Source organism: Protopterus annectens, chromosome 9.part0 (assembly GCF_019279795.1).
Source record: "Protopterus annectens isolate FY-2018-M chromosome 9.part0, PAN1.0, whole genome shotgun sequence".
NCBI classification, from domain to species: domain Eukaryota; kingdom Metazoa; phylum Chordata; order Ceratodontiformes; family Protopteridae; genus Protopterus; species Protopterus annectens.
In genome coordinates, this window is record NC_056743.1 from 1,777,222,694 (window position 1) to 1,777,244,413 (window position 21,720).

The following is a 21,720-nucleotide window of genomic DNA, read 5'->3' on the forward strand; positions in this document are numbered from 1 at the left end:
GATGTAATGTCATCGGCTGCATGTTTTATACCCCTGACGACCTGACATCATGGAAGAAGAGACAGCATCCGACGCAGGAATCCAAGACTCTGGTATTCAGGCCGGCTGAAGGCTACCTGCAGGCAGATAACCCAAATGTAATGACTGCAACAGTGAATACACTAACATCTACATTTATTGTAAGTGTACACAACTGTACTTTTTTTTTTTTTTACTTAGCCCTATCTGCCTGCAAATGATGAATGAGAGGGGAGTCAAATTACTAGATGTGTTTTTTAGTGTGTGTGCTTGGGGGGGGGGGGTGCTGGCTTGCTGGCTGACCCATCTGTAGTATACAACAACTTCATTGTCAGGGTCTCATAGCAATGAATGAGTGGAACTGTATCATACAACTGATGGGATACAGTAGGCAGAGGAGAGGGAAGATAGAGAATTACATGAGGTTCATTGGAAATTTAGCAGGGCAACCATGATGGGCTATAAGCCTGCACAAGAGTTTTGTGTAATATCTGCAAATAAACCTGTATGTAACATAGCTAGGTTTTCACTTCCCAAGCTTTACTTTCATTCTGTGGAATTTGTCCCCATAACTTAAACTTTCTGTCACTGCCAGGTAGCTGTGATTGGTATGTGTTATCAAACAGGTTGCATGGGCTAGAATAGAAAGTGCCGGAGAACTTAAAACGCACTTATTCAGCTTTATGCATATTTTGTAGTGAAGGCTGAAGAAGGATTCTTTTAGCTAGGCTAATCTCACAAAACCTCCAGGGAGCACTGTGCAGTATACCTCTCAGTCTCTTAGAGCAAGAAATCTAGACAAAGTCATAAATAATCAGGGGGACAAAGGCCTAAAAATAGGGACATATTTAAAATGTTGCTCTTACAAACTTAGAAAGTTGATATAAACAGGTTTTGCATTAACATAAATTTTCTGAAGGGTATGAAGCCTGAAACTGAAATGGTTCATTTTCTGTCTTCAGTCTGAGATGATTTTTCCAATGATTTGTCAAAGCAACACAATTTTCCGAAAAATAGACCAAAAATATAAGGGAAAAAATCTGGACATTCTGTGAAAATCTGTACAGTTGGAGGTATACTGTACAGTATTGCACATACAGAGCCTGTGGAGGCATATCTCTGGTTGTGAAATAACCAACTGTCTGAGGTTGCTAGACATAAAGATGTTACAGGACAGAACAGATGTGTACACAAATACTCTGAAGGGAATTACAAACATTCTGGGTGTTAAAATGACTGGATCTTATAAATTTGTTTAATATGCTGATTGTGTTCATGTGAAGCGGTGCAGACTGACTTGACAGAGTGCAGACTGTCTTCAGTACTGGTACCGTCACTTCTGACCCTGCATAACTGCCATTTACTATATTTCTTTAGCCCCCACCCCCCAGTGAAGCTCTGATTTATAAGTAGACCACATGAGATATGGGTCAGGGGCTGGAGTGAAGGGTTGTTGGAACTATTCAGGTGTAGCCTAAATTAACCTTTTATTTTTCTTCCTTTACAGATGGAAAAGACAACTTTGCTCTTAGTAGCGTTGGTGTACATGCTGCAGTGTGTCTCTTCTGTTCCAAAGCCCAGCAGTGACTCACTCCGGTTCATTGCACTTGGAGACTGGGGTGGTCTACCACTGCCACCTTATTTCACCCCAATCGAAAAAGCTACTGCTTATGAGGCTGGAGTTGTGGCAGACAAGCTGGGAGCAGACTTCATCCTAGCACTGGGGGACAACTTCTACTACAGTGGTGTAGCCAACATTTATGACAAAAGGTTTCAGGTACTATTTTTAGTTTTATTTTGTGCAGTAGTAGAGGAAGTGTTTGGCAAGTGCAGCAAGCATTGTAAATACTCCAGCATTGGTTCTGTTTTTTTCTGTTTAAATGAAAAAACATAAGTTGAATTCAGTCTCAGAATGTTATATGTAGGGAACATTCCCACAACATTCATGCAGGGGCTTTGCACCCTGCACACCTTAATCCATAATTACCAATAAGGTCATTGCATCTCAAGGAAAGGGAAACTTTCTTTAATGTAGTCTCCTCCAAAATGGATGCATTTCTGAAGTCATAATACTTCAGTGATAGTGCAGCATTTTACACCACCATGCATGTGGGAATGTATTCAGCACTGAAAAGGTATATAGATGCATTATGAGGGTAAATTGTAAATTTATAGCAGTAATAACCTACTTATGAAATAGTAAAAGTCAGATTGCTAGTAAATATTTTTTAATCTTAGTCTTTTATGGAATTCCATATAAAAGTTTAACTTGCTTTTTATGTATTGTTTTTATTTTGGTTGTGGAGTGGCAGGCAATTTAAAACAATGTAATTTAAACCAGGCAGGGTAAACTTTGACTTTGTGTATTCCATCATTTGTACAGAAGGAAGTTTAGCAAGTGTGTTGCACAAACCCAAGTGGCACATGCAAATAAAAAAAAAAAAAAAAAAAAAAAACCTTTTGACGCCAGCTGACCGTGTTTGCCTTTACACCAAGAGCATTTCACATGTAATATAATTGTTTTACAATCCTTTTTTTTTTATTTGCAGAACAAAGTATTTTTATCCTTTTATTAAAAACTGAATAATCAGAACTATATATTTACCACAAAATAGTGCTCACTGATATTCCCCCCTTCCTTCCACCCTCTCCATGTGTTATTAAATCATTAACTGTCCAAATTATGTGGCTTTGTTTGAGTAAAACACCATAAACCTGTAGGAAATAAGGAAATGGAGTGGCCTGCTTCTGTGTTTCATTCATTTGAGATAATGCTTTTTTGTCATAGAAGCTTAAAAATATATATCTGATGTCAATCTTCATTTACCATTGGGATATGGTTCCGATCCTCTGAACTGGTTCAGCCATTACATAGCTTGCCCCAGCCAAAAACTCTCGAGCTAAGACTCTACCCACAATACCCCTCTCAATATTACCCCAGATCTCGTTTGCCACTCTTGTCGCAAGACGCGTCAGTTCTCTCGCAGCTAAGTGAAATTTTCTTGTGTTTTTCGATTTAACCTAATTCTTTTACTAGAATGTTTTTTGTATATATTCATCTTTCTACCCACTTTCTTTATCGAGTGAGTGTATTTTTCTAACCATATGGTATTCTTTCCCCCACCATCATTGGTAGTACCTCTTCCTTTCTGTCTACCTGCGTAAGTTACTTTAACCTGCCATTGTTGGCAGTTTCCTCCTTTCCTTCTCTGTGTACATATGTGTATTTGCTGCCTGTTGACCCCTTTTCTTTGGGTGACTGTCAACATGGCCAAGAAACCTAATGGCACTAAGGGTTTTCAACAGTGCCAGGATTGTGGTGGGAAGATGTCCATTTCCAATGGGGGGGGTTCTTCCTGTGTATATTGTTTAGATACAACTCTTCTAAGTCAGGACTATACTATCTGCCAGGCCCTAAGCAACCGGGCCTTGGTAGAATGTAGAAATAAATTATTATTAAAAGTTCTAATTAAATCCTTTTTTGAGGGGGCCTTATCCAAGACGTCTCGGCCTAAATCTGACAATGAAACCAAGAAAAGTCGCTCTGTTGCTGTCTCCTTTGGTACTGGTGGCAAAAAAGAATAAGCCTTCCACTCCTACCACTTTAGCTAAACTGAAGGCTAAAGTTCAGAAGCTTTCAGAACCAACAACATCCTTGCACAGTCTTCTACTTGGTGCCGATCTCTTTGGTACTAACAACTTCAGTTTCCTGGTTAATACCTACCTCCCCTGCTACACTTCCACAGATGTTAGAACCCCTGTCAGTGCCGAAATCATACATAATTTTCACTCCCAGTACAAGGTATTCACCCTGTATTGACCCATTTGTCGGACAGTTCCGGAGTCCTTTTCTTGAAAGACCAGAATCCCTCAGGTTTGTCTGACAATTCCTCCAGGAGTCTTACCGAAGTCGACATCATGAGGTTGGCAGATAGCTCCTAGTGGCCAGGAGTCCTTCTTCCTCCTCCCAGACCCCTCTCTCTTCTGGAGTTGGGGTGTTTTCTCCACTAAATCTTCCTCATCTGAGGACTTGGAGCTTCCAACTCCAATCCCTCCGGTTCCAGCTGCTCTGGGTGTCGACAGCCTTTACCCCTTCCATTCCAGGATCTGCCTTGACGTCTCCGGTTCCTTCGGAACCGATGGACTCCTGAGGCCGTGGTTCCGCTGTCTGGTCTGAGAGTTTCGGATCAGCACTAGTTTGTTATTCGGAGTCATCCTTGACTTGTAGACATGGGCTCTTCCTTGGCTCCTGCTTCAGAGGTGGGTCTCTCGGAGCGGGGTGTGACCTCTGTTCTAAAGTTGTCCTTCTCAGTTCCAGGCTCCCGTCCCTCTTTGGCTGGGCCCGCTTTCCAGGTGATGGAGAGAACATTGGCCTCTGCAGGTTCTCAGCTGGCTCCTTCTGTGTTGGAGTTTTATCCCAAGACGACTCCTTGCCCAGAGCTGCCACCAACCTCCACGTCCAGACAGTGGGCACCTAGATTGCAAGATACCCCTGCACAGGGCCCCTCTTTAAAGTCCTCTTCAGAGATCCCCACTGAGGAGCCACCCCAGAAAAAGACATGTAAGAGGAAATACATAGATTCGCCTTAGGAATCCGTCACAGAAGACACAGACTTCGATTATGGGGAGGGTTCCCCCCATCACCCCTAGAAGATGTCTCCTTTGGAGACATCCTAGAGATTCTAAAACTGAGGGGTAACTGGAACCCCAAAGACCCTACAACCTGAGGAGTAGGTATACTTGCAGGCTTTTGGTGCTCATTCATCTGCTTCTTGGGTGACCCCACTCACTAACAATCTTATTAAACTGATTGTGCAGCAGATTTGTAAGGCTTCTGACTCCATAGAGCCAATTCCCTAGAGACCTGACAAAATACTGTCTGCTGCAGAGGACCACCAGCATTGGGCAAAGGGATTAGCAGTAGATGCTGTGGTGGTGGCAGCGGCCACCAAAAATGAACTAGCTGAAGAGGGTTCTACTGTTCATCCCCCTAATTGAGAGTCCAGGGCAATGGACAGATTCGGAAAGTGGGTATATGCATCATTGACCTTTGCTTTAAGATCTTTGAATTTTATGGCATACTTTACTAGGCTCTAGAATGATCTGATTAAGGAGCTATCAGGTACCCTAGCAGGAGCTCTATCTTCACTAATGGAAGATGCCGACCCTATGGCAGAGGTAGCCTGCTCAGGGTTCCAGACATTCTTTCTCTGGACAATTCTGTCGACTCTGCTGAAAGGGAGCCCAATTGCTTACCTCTGGAAGCAGTTGGGGAAGATTTTCACTGCACACAAGTGCCTGGCAACAAATAACTTTAGATGCTTGGGTGCAGAAGGACATTACCAGAGGTTACCATATTTCCTTCGCTCTTTTCCCAGATCAAAACAAAGCCTCCCTGATGTTCCACCCAATCAGAGGGCTCAAGCAGCCTTAGAGATTCAAAAGCTGCTAGAAAAAAAGTCATCCAAGAAGTCCCACCAGACCAGATAGGATCCAGATATTACTTGAGGTTCTTTTTGGTGCCATAAGACAGGGGACTTGAGATCAATATTAGATCTCAGCCTTCTGAATAAGTTCGTTCAGCGAACAAAATTCTGGATGGTCACAGTTCAGTCTATACTTCCCTTTCTAGAGGACAAATATTGGATGTGCTGGATAGAACTTCAGGGCGTGCATTACCACATAAAGATGGACATAAGCTCCAGAAGGTTCCTCCATTTTCAGCTAGGAACCAGTCATTTTCAGTCCATGGTGCTGCCCTTTGGCCTCACCACAGCCCCCAAGGTGTTCAGCAAGTGTTTGGCAGCAGTGGCAGCTCACTTGAGACTGCATGAATTCTGGGTGTTTATTTAGACGCCTGGCTCATAAACGCCCCCACCAGGTATCTACTGCTTCAACAACAGATTTCATCCTACACCTGTTTGCCTCTCTGGGCATTACCGTGAATCACTCAAAATCTCAGCTAAGTCCCACTCAGGATGTAGAGTTCATAGGTGCTCATCTGAATGCCATCTGTTGTGTAGCTTCCCTTCCTCTTCACAGGCTGCTACAGAAGATAAAATCCCAAGTACAGACCATTGTTTTCAATGACAAGGCCTCCTGCATGGCTAGTTCTTCAAGCTTTCGGGTCCATGGCAATGGCTATTACCTTAGTTCCACTAGCAAGATTTTACATGCGGCTGCTACAATGGCTTCTAGCATCCCAATGGTCCATCCTAACACTTCCAATGACACAGTCAATTCTTATTACCAGTTGTTGCAAAACGGACTTCTCCTGTTGTATGGAATCTGAGGAAATTCTTTTAGGCCACCTGTTTATCCCTCCTTAACCCAAGGCCATAGTGACCACGGATGCCTCCCAGATGGGTTGGGGGCTTTATCTGGGAAGAACAGTCCAAGGCGCTTGAACTCCAATAGAGGCCAACCTGCATGTCAGTGTTCTGGAATTGAGGGCAGTGCTCTTATCGCTGCAAGCCTTTCAATCTGTCCTCCCTCTAGGAACAATTGCAATTCAGTCAGACAACATGTCTGTGATCTGGTACATCAACAAACATGGCAAAATCAAATCTTTCCCCCTCTGTTGCGAATGTGGCAATGGGCAATATCCTCCAACCACTTTCTAATAGCAATGCACATCCCGGGGTGCTCCAACGTGATATTGGACAAACTGAGCATGTGCATTCTCCTGCCTCACAAGTGGTCTGTCAATCCCAGAGTAGCAAAGTAGATTTTCCAGCTCTGGAGCCAGGCTGCAACCTCTTTGCATCACCCTAAAACAACAAGAGCAGCAGCTGTTTTGCCCTAATTCTCCCTTAGGGGGAGTCCCTAAGAGAAGCTCTCCTTCACTTCATGATTGGCCCTTGAGTCTACTCTATGCCTCCTCCCCCCCTTCCCTCTGATTCCTCTGTTCTTAAAGAAAGCCATCAGGTTGAGATGCAAGATGATCCTCATTGCGCCCTTCTGGCCTCTACAAGTCTGGTTCCCCTTTCTGTAGCCTCCTTTAATTCACCGTCCATGGATTTTGGACCCAGTTCCAGATCTTCTGTCTCATCCTCAGGGATTGGAGCACCCCACTCTTCAGAACCTCAAACTTACAGCTTGGCTTCTCCAATTCAGTTAGTCACCAGGCAGAAGAACTTCCCAAGTCCAAAAATGTCTACTGGCTTCCCATAGACCTTCCACCAGGAAACTGTACCTAAACAAGTGGAAATATTTTCCTTTTGGGCACACGATAATGGTCTTAACCCTTTTTCTCCACTGGATGAAAAAGTTTTGGAGCTTGTAGCTATGCTTTTTGATCAAAGAGCTTCTGCTTCCACTATCAAGGTCCAGCTGGCTGCTATTTCTAATTTCCACAATGGCCATTCTCTAATTTCCCAGAGATTATTTAAAGTGTTCATGAAAGGGGCTTTGCGGTTATAACTTCCATTTTTAAGACCCTCTAGCTCCTTGGAATTTGTCCTTGGTATTGCAGTCTTGGTGCTTCCTCCGTATGAACCAGCAGCTGCATGTCACTTAGTTTCTTTCATGGAAAACTACCTCCACCAGAAGAATTTCTGAGATACAAGCATTATCTTCAAAACCCCCATTTTTGCTTTTTCATATGGATAGGGTTTCACTAAGGACCCAACCCATCCTTTCTCCCTGAGGTGGTCTCAGAAGCTAATATTAATCAAACCATTGACCTACCGGTTTTCTTTTTTTTCCAACAAAAGAGAATAGTGCTTACATTTGCTGGATGTTCACAGACAATTACATTTCTACCTCAGCAAAACTAAAGAATCTAGAAACTTGGACCAGTTATTTGTATCTTTCTCCGGTCCATCTCTGAGAAAATCTGTTTCAAAAGGTACCATATCAAAATGTCTGAGACTGTATTACTTTCATTTACAATAAAAAGACTCTCAGGTTACCAGTGCCAGTGAGAGTGCACTCCATTATATCAATAGCCACTTCTGCTATTTTCCATTCTAAGGTTTCCACGGATGAAATGTGCGCAGCAGCAACCTAGGCTACTCCACATAACTTTATCACTCATTACAAATTGGATATGGTCTCCAGGGGAAGAGCATCCTTTGGCTCTGGTTGTTAGGAATATCCTTCCATAAGACCACCCTGGATCTAAAGTAGCTAGGGACTCTGTCCCAATGGTAAAGGATAAATGAAGATTGGCAACATCAGATAAAGAAGTAATGTACTCACCGTAATGTTCCATCTTTGTTCTCCATCGTCATTTATCCTTTGCACCCCACCCTCCTATGGACTTTCTGGAGGATTAGATGCTTGTCCTTTTAACTTTATCAGGTTTGACTTTGGAAATGGCCTCTTCAGTGCTGTTTACAAATTCCTTTGTCTTTCTGTGTAGCTGCAAACTCGATCTGAGGTAATATGGAGAGGGGTATTGTGGGTACTTAGCTCGAGAGTGTTTGGCTGGTGTGAGCTATGTAATGGCTGAGCCGGTTCCAAGAATCGGAACCATATCCCAAATGGTAAAGGATAAATAAAGATCGACAACACAGAATGAACGTTATGAGTACATAACTTCCTTTTCCCCTTACTGGTACACTGAAGATTCCTTCCTAACACCCAAGTATCGTATTTCAGTTGAAAAATTATTTTTAAAATGGAAAAGTGTAACCTCTTTGTTTAAATCCACCAGCTTTTTTTTTCTGTATATAAAGGGTCACTTCCATCATATATAGAGCCAAGAACCTTTTTGCCCCCATCCATGTGAGCACAATTTTATATCTGATGTTCAACATTTAGATTACTGTTGCAATGGCCTAAGCTATATGGGTCATGTCCTTGCCTAGGTAGGCCAGCTTTCAAAGCTTTAGGGCACCGTCCACATGTCCATACTGCCAGTTGGCTCAAGTAGAGATGCAAAGTAGATTCAGCAACCAAGCTTTCTTGCCGCTGAAAGGTTTCATCTCTGTGGGTTTCATGAAACTGGTGGGTGGGCTAGCCATCATTTCAAGATTGAGCAGGTAAGTTCCCTTATGGGGGAAACCTTCCATTACATAATTTTTTTTGTGGGGAAATGTGATTTTTTTCTTTAAATATATTTTAAGTTAGCAGGACTGTCATGTTACTGAAGATTTTCACTTCTGTGGAAAGCTGTGAAAAAAATCAATTTTTATTGACATAGTCTACCTTTTTGTGGAGGGTAAGTTTGTGTGGGTCATGATTCAGTGCTTTTTTGGAACTGTCAAGAAAATGTTACATTAAACCTTAATTTTCCCATCTGACAATGTGCAGATTGACTCAAACTTCGTTACTTGCCTGTGAGGCATCTTTTTCAGCTTGAATATAGAGCAGATGTTCTACGTGTTTCACTGTTGCAGTCATCACATTTGTTTTATCCCTGCCAGGGTAGCTCTCGGCCGGTCCTTGTACCAGAGGCTTAGTATTCCTGCATTGGTTGCTGTCATTTCAGGTCTGACTTCAGGTTGTCAGTAGTATAAAGTAAGGTAGCCAATGCCATTACATCTGCTTCGGGCTCCACGGCAAGAAAGACTGAAGTAGTTCGCACGAGTGCCGGTTGGCTGCTACCTGAGTTTCGTCTACCGAATTGAAGCCAATGTCTTCTAAAGATAAATACCCCGTTGGGGATCCTCTTTTTCTTGCATTAACCAATGTCAGAAAAAATTAACAATTGTCTCGCGTGTGGAAATTAAATACCACACAGAGATTTTCATTCTTACTGCGTCACTTGCTTTAGGCCCAGACCACGATGTCCCACACTGTCGCTTCTGTGCTTTGTTTAACACCAGAGCTATCCATTGTCAGGCCCTTATTGTAGCTAGATATTTTTGCTTACAGTCCTCTAACTCCGATATGGCTTCGGCAAGCCATCCAACAGCAGAGCTTCTGAAAAAATGTAAAGATAAAGACAGAGACTGACTGCACAAGTCCAAACCTACTGGCGACGTTCCCTTTAAGCTAGTCGTTGGTGCTCCAGTCCTCAGTGAGGTGCTTTTGCAGCCCCTGATGCCCGCTTCTGTGGATTCGCAGGCCGCTACCAAGACCCTTTTGGAGTCCGGTATGACACAAAACTCTTCTTCGACTTGGGATCCTGTGGTCATCTCTACCTTGGATGAGTCCAGAGCCGCTCAGCAGGCACCGGCATCTGAGGAAGTCTTTCGCACTACCGATTATCGACACAGACATCTTCTTTCACGACTACCGTTCTTTCAAAAATGACAGAGTTTCTTAGGCCCAGGGTACGAACCACACCCAAGAAACCGACAACCCAATCTCAGGCACCTGCTTCCTTGCCTCTGTCTCAAATGCTTAAAATGGCGGAAGACTTTATCATGCTGATCAAGGGAAGCCAAGCTACCTCCTCCAAAAATGACTCTGATGCATCTGAATATGAAGACATGCAACCCCTCTGTGCTTATGAGGATTCTGATGCTGAGGATTTCATTCCTTCAGCCTCTCCCACAGATGATTTTTCCTTTGGGGAAACCCTTCATACCTTAAGGGAGCATTTCCAATAGGAGAGTCAGGACTACCATCAGTCTAAAAAGAGACTCAAGGAATTCTTAGATCTTCCACAGCACAGACCCTTGGCCATTCCCCTAGTCCTGAATGTTGTGGAGGATGTTTTCCTGGAATCCAGTTTGACTCCTGACACCCTCCCTGCTGCACCCAGAAAACCAGACAGGCATTGAGTCCCTGACGCTCACACATTTCTTTTTAAAAATCCTACTGCTGACCCTGTGGTAATTTCTCAAGGGCCTAAAGGAATTAAAGCAACCTCTGCTAAAACTCCCACCCCTCAGATAGGGATTCCTGAGCCCTAGACAGATTGGGTAAAAAAAAAGTATGCACCTGAGCTACTCTTGCTATCAGAGCACTAAATTGTCAGTTCCATATGCTAAAATTTCAGCAAAATTCCCTGGAACTCCTCAAACAAAAAATGTCTTCCTTTCCTGCTTGTGCAGAATCTAAAGAGTTACAAGAGTTAATGCATTCTGCAAGTCAAGTAACTAAACACACCTTGCACTGTAGATTTGAAGCCCTAGAAGCTTCTTGCAAGGCAGCAGTCACCAGATCTGTCCGTAGAAGGCATGCATGGCTTATGGAGCAGCCCTTGCCAGACCATGTTAAATCGAAATTGTTGGATGCCCCCTTGCACAAAGACAACTTATTTGGCACTAAGGCAGAAGAGGTCTTAAAAAAGATGGAAGAAAAATCAAAATCTATGCAGACAGTTAAGGATTTTTTACAGGTCCAGCAGGCATTGTCCCACCAAGCACTGGTCCTTTCCTGCTCCCAACAAATTCAGTAAACCTTGAATCCTGGAACTTCAATAAAACGTGCTTTATTCGAATAATGGACCAAAACAAGATAAAATACTTTCCGTAGGCACTAAGCGCTTTCACCCTATCATCCTAGGGCATCATCAGAGTACAACAAATAGGCTGATCATCATCCCTTATATACAGAACTAATAACAATTAATTATACAATTTCCTAATTAAAACATTTCCTAATTAAACATTTATCTCCTTGGTTACAATGGTTCAGAGAGAGAATATTTAAGGCAGTGGAACCCTACCAGAACTTAAGGTAGTACTGCAGTTAGCATAATATCAATGTTCATTCATAAAAGGAAATGATTGTAAATAATGACAATGAACATCACAGATAATAAAAAAATGTTAAAAATGTTAAAAATATTAACAATATTAAAAATGTCCAAGATATACTGTACAGTCTTCCACAAAAAACATCATGAATAATGAAATTTAATAACTTAATATTAATCAAAATCAGAATAACAGTTAAATTATTCATAGTATTAAAACCCTACTGTTCGAACCAAGCAATTGTGTTTATTTCAACCTAGTAAATAGTAATACTACTTAGTATAAGAACTATAAGATTGTATAACAATGTTACGATGTATATCTAAACTAAATAAATATAGTAAATAAATATTAATAATAAATAATTATTAATTATTTTAATATTAAGTATAAATATTCATACGTTATTGAATTATTAAAAAAATATATATATAGTTGTAGATTGTGTATAATAAAAATTACCACATAAATGTTAAAATACAAAAATACATGAAAAATATATAAAATATACTAATATACTGTACTATGGTTGTGTTGATAATAGGAATTATACAAATATAAATATAGAAATATAAAATAATGTAGTGTAGTTGTGCTTGCTAAATGTGATTCAAGCTTAGCAACTCTTAAACTGTTTACACAACGACAACCTTTGTGTAAGTGTTGTGTATTGTTAGAATTTGTTCCACACATGAAATACTAAATTAACTATGACTTCAGCTTAAGTATGCTGGCTATAGATATTTGATCATTAATTCCAGGCCATTTACTGGCATTTAATCTAAGTTGCCAGAGACATTATTTCGCTTCTAGGAAAGTTTTAATGTCACCACCTTTCTGTGCATTTTTATAAGGTATTCTGTCAGTCACAAAAAACAAGAATTTTTTAAAATTAACACAACTAACACTATGATTATATAAAGCACTGGTCTGTCTATGATTCCTAATGTCACTTAAATTTTCAATGATTCTTGTTTTTAATTTTCTGTTCGTTTTTCCTATGTAATATGCTTCACATCCTGTACAGGAAGCTGCATATACTACCATAATCGAGTTACAGTCACAAACTCCAGGACATCTAATGGTCATTTCATAATTCGAAATTGAAAGGTATGATCCATTGTTAATAAATCTACATATGTGACATGCACCACATTTGTTCATCTTAGATTTCCTAAACACGTCATAGTTTACACTTTTTTCAAACAAGTTTTTTAAATTTCTACCCCTACTAAAAGTAATCTTAGGTTTGTTTTCTAGAATAATTCCAAGCTCGTGTTTGATTCTGTGATGATACTCCACGAATCATGTAACACCTTAACAATTTGTTGAGATTTTTCATTGAAGGGAATAACAAAAGTGTCATGTCCAACAACCTTGGAATTCGATAATTCCTTTGGTATAAATCCATGGTGTATTATAGGTTTGTACAAAGTCTGTCTATTCCTTAAAATACCTTGGCTGATATCAAAAACAAACTCTGCGGGGTAGGCTCTAGCTAAAAACATGTTTTGTAATTTGACAAGCTCCTTTTTGAAGACTTCATCATTACTCACAATTCTAGACAGCCTCACCATCTGTCCTTTGACCAAATTTCTCTTCTGATGGACAGGGTGACAGCTGTCAAAATGTAAAAATGAATTGGAGTAAGTTTTCTTCCTATAAATGTTAGATTCAAATTTGTTGTCTTGTGTGGATATTGTAATGTCCAAAAATTCAATTGTGGTGTTTGAAATATTACTAGTAAATTTTAAAAAACCTGTTGTTTGTCCAATGTAATTAATAAAATCATTAAACTCTGCTTCAGTACCTCTCCAAAAAATCAAAATGTCATCTAGGTAACGTAGGTACAATAAAACCTTACTCCAGTAGTTACAAGTAAAAACATGTTCTAATTCCCAAGCAGCTAGGACTAGATTGGCGTAAATGGGGACACATCTTGCCCCCATAGCTACACCATTTCTTTGTTTAAAATAACCACCATTGAAGTATAAAAAATTGTTTTCCAACACAAGTTCTAGCATCTCAGATAGTAACCGGTTCTCCGATCTGTTATGTTGCCTGTGTGTATTAAGACATGCTTCAAACATTTCAAGGCCGTCTTGATGCGGAATAACAGTAAAAATATTGATTACATCTACTGTAACCATGAGAAAATCAAAATTAGCATCAAAACTGTTGGCAAATTGTCTAATAGAGTCTAGATAGTGCCAGGAATCTCTAACAATGTGTGGTAGCCTCCCTAAAATATTTTTACATTTAAAATCAATATATGCTGCTAACGCTTCAGTCTTCGAGCCTCTGGCAGAAACTATTGGTCTGAAAGGTGGGTTGTCAATATGTTTATGAATTTTGGGAATCCCAAATATAGAAGGTATAATTGGGAATTCCACTGAGATGTACTGATAAGTTTGTGAATCAATTCTTCCATCCATAAGATATTCGTATGTCAACCAATCTATTTTAGTGTAGGATTTGTTAACCTCATGCTTACTCACCTTTTCATAGGTCTCATCATCATCCAAAAGCTCAAGCATCCTATTGGCATAATCTTCACTTAACATAATAACAACCCCACCACCTTTGTCTGGTTTCATGATCCTGAATTTGTCGGTACTAGTGAGCTCTTTTAGACAAAATTTTTCTGCAGACGTCAAATTAAAGTTAATAAATATCTTGTCACATAAAATTCTTCTAATATGTGTCTCACAAAGTTTTTCAAATACATGTATCATGAAATTCTGGGGGGGTATAAACGTACTGTGACGCTTGAGTGTGAAATTGTTAGAGTCTCGGGGGGTACCATTGGAATCCTGAAAGAACATTTTCAAATTTAAAAACCTTGTGTATGTTTTTAAATTAATTAAAACATTGCCAATATCCAACTTAAACATAGGAACAAAGGTGAACCCTTTGCTAAGCAAATTTAAATAGTTGTTGTCAAATTTCTTTTCAGTAAAATTGTACAAATAAAATCCTAAATGTGTTATAATGTTACATTGAGTCCTAGAATGTTGACTTCCTCATCTGGACAAGGGGTATTACCATGTGGAACTGAAACAAGTGTTGGTTGACTCGCTTGTGTTATGGCTTCAGTAGATGTATTGTCTAGATGGTTACTATTGTTATCATTGTCAATTGACATTACCATCTGGACATTCTGAGGCCTCCATTGTTGTAGTTCCTTGGAATATATTGATTGTAACTGCCCTGTCGCTCTCTTATTCTCTCTGATCTTCTTAAAGTCGGCTGCTCTAAAAAAAACTGACTGTGGGTCGTCAGTGTTGTTAACATTACTTCTATGTGTAGTTTCTTGATTAGCATTGGAATTAAAACGATTTCTATCCATGATAGTGTTAGCATTGTCATGATTCTGATTATTATGTTTCATGTTTTTATACTCCTTAAAATGAGCATATGCTCTATTGTTTCTGTGGTCATGACTGTCTCTCTCAATTTTATTATTCTTGATGTCCAACCCTTTGTTAATATACCTATCAATATCTTTAAAGATGTTTTCCTTTCTAAACTTATTGTGTTCAAATAATAAGTCAGCCTTAATGCCATTATCTAAAATACATAACTTTTCTTTTAAAACATTTAATTTGTCTGTGTTGTTACGTATAATTAATTTTAAAAGTTCTAAACCAGTTTTATCAAACAGTAGCAACAACTCAGAAAACATTGGTGTACCTTCTAAAAACCCATGAGGTAATTTAAAAATACGTAGTCCCTTAGGGACTTGCTTTAATTCCAGAGAGCGTTCTAAAAACGCATTGTCCATCTGCAAAGATTTGAAGGTTTTAAGTGTCCTTTCAAATTCACTAAGGCGTGTGTTCAGGGTTCCCAAGTCCCTAGTTGCTGCATGAGTGTCTCTATTCAAGGAAGGAGCTGACAGAAATTGAATTAAATCTATATTCCTGTCAGAAGAAGTGTTGTTGTTCGTGTTAACTCGCCGAACAGTCTGATAACGATCATTGCTAGTTCTAACATCAATGTTAGGGGGCGGGTCAGCAACGCCTCCACCACTTGACGTCATCGCCCGTCGCTGAGGACTCTTAGACCATTGCCTAACAACTGAGCCCTGCAAACTAGTGTTAGGTGTTGAGTGCAGGGTGAGTAGTTGTTCCTGTGAATCTGTGATCATCATTTCACCCTCAGTTCCTACATTGAATTGTTGATCATGCAGCGCTTTGATAAGTTTGTAATGTCCAAGTGTTCCTGCAAAAGTCGCTGTATGGTTGAGAGTAACACAAGTGGACAACACTAATAAAAATGTCGTACAGTTGGTTAAGATCCTCTTAGGACTAAAGTGGAGTGAACTGAATTTCAAGTCAACTAAAAATGATTGTTTGCAAGCAAAATAATAGGTGTCTTGTTAGCAACTGGATCGTTGTCAGCCAATATGCAAAACAATTTGTATTTGATGAGGTCATTGCTGCAACAAGGCAGGTAATTCAATTTGGTAAAAATAGTTGATTACCAAACCAGCAATGTCCGTGTTAGTTACAAAAAACGAGAACACGTACTTCGTAGTAGAACAATATCTTGCTATACAACCAATGAAGAGTAATTTGTAAAAAGTTATTTGTAAAAAATTGTTTGTAAACGGGATGATGAATCACTCGTAAGCAACTAAATCGTTGTCAGCCAACAAACAAAACAGTAATTAGTTTGTGCAGTAGTCGCTGCAACAATACTGGTAATAAAAGTTAATGAAAGTTAATAAAATTGATTACCAATCTGATAGTGTCCGTGTTTCTAGAGTAAAAAACGAGAACACGCGTTCCGTTTGTAGAATAGTGTCTTACAACACAGCCAGAACTTGTCTATAACTGGTTGCAACTGTGGAAGTCAAACTGAAAACAAGTAGACTAGTATAAGTAAAAATAGTTCAAAAATTTCAAAAGTTCCACGAAGGTGAGGTGAATTTCTTGTAGGTCCGACACAAAACAAAACAACCATCCAGGATCGAACAGGCCACTGAGAAAGTACTGAAAGAATTCCAACAACGAAAAATCACCAGTAACCAACAAATTCAGTAAACCTTGAATCCTGGAACTTCAATAAAACGTGCTTTATTCGAATAATGGACCAAAACAAGATAAAATACTTTCCGTAGGCACTAAGCGCTTTCACCCTGTCATCCTAGGGCATCATCAGAGTACAACAAATAGGCTGATCATCATCCCTTATATACAGAACTGATAACAATTAATTATACAATTTCCTAATTAAAACATTTCCTAATTAAACAATTATCTCCTTTCCTGCTCCCACCAGGCCAGTTCAGCCCAGACTCCCCAGACAGTAGCCACAGGGAATGCAGAGATCTAAGCAGTGGACTACCTCCACTTCAAAACCAGGGAGTTCTAAACCACCCCCTTATGGTAAGAACTCACAATGACTCACCTCTTCGACACCCTCCCTCTGCCCACCTTCACTTACCCCTTTCACGCAACCACCTGGGCCACCATTACCAGCTGGGTTTTCAACATAGTGTCTCAGGGATACAAATTTTCTTTCCACACCCTTCCAATTCCAAAAGGGTTCCCAGATCTACTTCCAGACCAGTGTGCAGAGGCGCAAAAGCAAGTCCTTTCCCTGCTCTCTATTAGGGCAGTAGAACACGTTCCTGCAGAACAGAAAGGCCAAAGTTTCTACTCCAGACTTTCTGGTACCCAGAAAAGAGGACACCTGGCACCACATCCTCGATCTATCCATTATAAACACCTTCCTGGTGATCCCAAAATTCAAAATGCTCACCCTCCAGCATCTGCTACCCATGCTCTCCAAGGATGCTTGGCTAGCCAACCTAGACCTAAAAGAGGCCTACCTTCACATTCCTGTCAGGGAATCATGCAGGAAATGTCTCCGTTTTAGGGCAGGATCTCATCACTTTCAGTTCTCTGTGCTTCCCTTTGGCTTATCTACTGCTCCCAGAGTTTTCACAAATGTCTGGCTCCGGTCATTGCCATTTGCAAACAAAGGAATATCCAGATTTACCCATACTTAGACGACTGCCTAATTCAGGCAGACAGCTAGGAAAAACTGCTCAAGACGACTGCCTAATTCAGACAGACAGCTAGGAAAAACTGCTCAAGCATCTGACCTTTGTAAAGTTCCTACTAACCTCCCTAGGGTACACAATCAACAAAAAGAAATCCAAACAGCTACCCACCCAAAAGATTATATTCCTGGGAGCAAGCCTGGACACAGCATCCCAGATGGCATTCCTTACATCAGAAAAGCAAACTTTCCTGGCAGCCTACTTCTCTCAACTAGCCAGCAGACCCCAGCTATCTGCAAAGAAAATTATGCAAGCTCTGGGGTTCATGGCATCTTGTGTCGTACTCATTCCATATGCCAGATTGCATATGAGGAAACTTCAGTGGTACCTAAAAAGCCTTTGGTGTCAACACTCTTTAGACCTGGAGACTCTTATACCTATGATACCTTGCCTCAGAAAAGATTTTCTTTGGTGGGTAACAGCATGCTCCCATAAAAAGTGACTACCTTTCTCACCACCACCACCCCCCCACCCCCGCTGCCCAGACCCTCACCACAGACGCATCAGACTGCCTGGGGTGCACACCTGTATGGCAGATGGAGCCCACAGCAAATATATCTGCACGTCAACCAAAACGCGATGATAGCTGTCCAGCATGCCTTTGCAGCTTTCAAGCCCCTTCTCTCCCCAGGGGCTCTCCTGATCAAAACAGACAACACCACTTTGATGTAGTATATCAACAAGCAGGGAGGGACTCAGTCCTACCATCTCTGCAGGTTGGCCATGACCCTTTGGCACACAGCCTCTGCCATGCAACTCCACCTGTTAGCACAATTCCTACCAGGTTCTCTCAACTGTCTGCAGACCACTTGAGCAGAAATCTTGTGGATCCACACAAGTGGCAGCTCAACAGAAGAACCTTCACCGTAATAACTCAGAAATGGGGCACCCTGAAGTTCAACCTCTTTGCCTCCCACACCAACCATCAGCTCAGCAAGTTCTGCACCAGGGAGCATCAATGCATGGCTTGGAAAGTGGATGCCCTGTCCTTCCCTTGGATCAATCTATCGGTCTATGGTTTCCTACACTACCTCGCATCCCCAGGGTACTGCTCAAAATACAGGAGGAAAAACCAAGGACAATTCTAATAACTCCAGACTGGCCTCGCCAGCACTGGTATCCCTTGCTCCACAGCCTGTCCCCACTGCCACCATGGCATCTTCCTCAGATTCCAAACTTCCTGACCCAGAGGGAAGGGGAATTCATGCATCCCCAAATGCAGACACTTAATTTGGCAGCTTGGCTTATTCCCTAACCCCCAATCAATCTGCCAACCTCAGTAAACAGGTTCTAGATGTTATACGTGAGACCAGATGCCCTAGCACTAGAAAGTCTTATTCTGACAAATGGAAAAGGTTCTGCACCTGGACTCAGGCTAAGGGAGCCAATATTGCACAGCCCTCCTTCCCTCTCATCCTAGATTACTTAGCTGACCTGCTACACAGTGGCCTCTCTTTTTCCGCTGTTAAAATTCATGCCTCTGCTATCTCTGCTCATTTTCCCACTGAACAGCCCCTTTTTTCACACCCTTTGATCAAACAGTTCCTAAGAGGGGCTAGCAACTTGAGGCCACCCAGAAGAGCACTAACCCCAGCTTGGGACCTTAACTTTGTATTGGAAAAGCTCACCCTGCCCCCTTCAAACCAGCCTATTCAGCTGAGCTAAATATTCTCTACTAGAAGACAGCTTTCCTTCTGGCCATTACTTCAGCCAGAAGGGTCTCCGAGCTGCAAGCACTCATGGCTCTGGAACCCTTCATTGTCTTCCATGCTGACAGGGTATCCCTCAGGACTAACCCATCCTTCATGCCCAAGGTGGTGTCCAGTGTGGCTCTCAACCAATCCATTCATTAGCCTACCTTTTTGTCCTAACCCACAGAACAAGGGGGAAAGGATCCTGCACTTCCTAAATGTGCACATCCTAGATGTGCACAGACAGCTCAGATTCTATATAGACGGGACTAAATCCTTCAGAAAGTCTGATCAATTTCTGGTTATCTTTGCTGCAGGGGCTAGAGGGCAAAGCCGTCTCCAAACGGATAGCACACTGCTTCCATTTCTGCTACAAACAACATGGAAAGCCTCTCCCTAAGGGGGTCAGGACTCACTCCACCAGAACAACCTCCACCTCTGCAGTGTTCCTCAGAGGAGTCCCCACCAGGGACATCCTGGAGGCTGCCACCTGGACATCTGTTCACACCTTTACCAAACATTACCACCTGCCTATCTTCTCCAAATACAGGGCAGGGTTTGCCTCTGCAGTCTTGCAGGGCATCCTAGCCAGCCCCTAGTTTCCTTGACTGCCTCCACCCATTTCCTCAGCTTTGGAAATCCACCCAAATGTGATGACTGCAACAGTGAAACACCAAGAAAGAAGTACAGCTGAGTACACTTGCCATAAATGTAGATGTTCAAGTGTATTCGCTGTTGCAGTCCTGGTTTCCTCCTTCCATCCCCCTCTTCTTTCTTCTCTTTCCTTACAAGGGACATATTGGTATTTCCTTTCTACTGGTGGGGTTCTTCCACCAGAACCTGGCTGCCACTTGGGGCTCCTGACAGGTTAGTGCAAGAAAAACTGATGCAATGGCGTCAGCTGCCTTACTTTATACACTGACGACGTGACATCAGTCCTGAAGTGACAGCAACCGATGCAGAAATACTAAGCCTCTGGTATTTGGGTTTGCCGAGGGCTACCCTGGCAGGGATAACCCAAATGTGATGACTGCAACAGTAAATACACTCTAACATCTACATTTATGGCAAGTGTACACAACTGTACTTTGTCAGCCTCCAAGATTCTTGCTGCCCCTGGCTGCAAAAAGAAGACAGTTGTTACGGAGTCTTTGGATGTCCAGCCAGCTCCATCACTGCCTCAGTTATTCTTGGAAACCTCTGCTGTGGCCAAAACTGGTTCCTCAGACCATCCATCTTTTGGCCCTGGTCCCTTTGGTGTAGCTCCTTGGGAACCCAGTAAGGACTTTGATATAGGTGTGTTTTCTTTGAATTTAGGTTGCCCTCACCGGGCAAAGGGAGAGACACTTGTCAGCTTCAGGTATATCGCTTAGATGAGGTAAGATGTCTGATTCCCGGGCTGATGCTTCTGTCATGGGTTGGCCTTTTTCCAGAGAATCTCCTAGAAAGAAAAAAACAGAAACTTAAACTTGTCTCTTGTCTTGTATCTTTAATTATGGGCAGGGAAGACTTGCTGGGATTTGCTAAGGAATTTCCCTCTGCTTTAAATGTGTTAAGTCCTGGTTCCTCACTACCTGTTCCTAGAAAAAGAAAACAATTTCCCTCACAATCTAACAGTGATTTCCAGTCAGATTAGCAAGGGGAAGGGGTGTGTGTGTGATTCTTCAGTTAATTATCCTCAGTCTGAAGACTCTGATTCTGAAGAAAGTGTTTCTTCATATTTCCCTTCAGAAGAATTATCTTTTTCTGATGCTGTCAACAAAATGAGAACTTACTTTCAGTGTGAACAATATCCCAGTGAAAGATTTGTTACAACTGGAGTTTCCCCTGCATGTGGATGTTCTTCCCATGTTGTATGCCTTTGAGGGTGATGTCCTTCAAGAATGCAACTGCAGTCCTTACATATGGGTTGTCCTGCCTCAGGCAGCCCTCAGTCGGCCGGATTCCAAAGTCTGGGTCCGACGTCGGCTGATGTCGCCTCCTCCCCGACGTCAGAGCGGCTGGGGTATAAAAGTATCAGCCGACGCCATCTTCCTCAGTCTTTCTTGCCACGCGGTGCCCGAAGCAGAAGCAGTTCGCAAGTGCCGGTCGGTCAGCTCCTGTGTTTTTCGTATCCGAAGTCATCAGAAAAGCTAAGTACCCCATTGGGGATCTTTTTCTTGCCTCAGCCGGTGTCAGAAAAAACTGAAAAAGTTAATAACTGTTTGTCTTGTGGTAAACAAATACCTCATAAGGATTTCCATTCTTACTGCCTCCCCTGCCTTGGCCCAGACCACGACGTCTCGGCCTGTGCCGCCTGTGCTTGCTTCAATAAGCGCACACTCAGGCGCCGGGCAGAGTTTGC

The 21,720-nt window shown here is 41.8% G+C and overlaps 1 protein-coding gene across 1 annotated transcript in view; it reads left to right on the forward strand.

Annotated features, from left to right (window-relative positions):
- The window catches only part of ACP5 (acid phosphatase 5, tartrate resistant), a 442,332-nt gene that overhangs the window by 76,251 nt on the left and 344,361 nt on the right, over positions 1-21,720 (forward strand). The window contains exon 2 of the mRNA XM_044084644.1: positions 1,526-1,795. Coding sequence (XP_043940579.1) covers positions 1,526-1,795 — 270 coding nt within the window. The remainder of the gene's footprint in view (positions 1-1,525; positions 1,796-21,720) is intronic.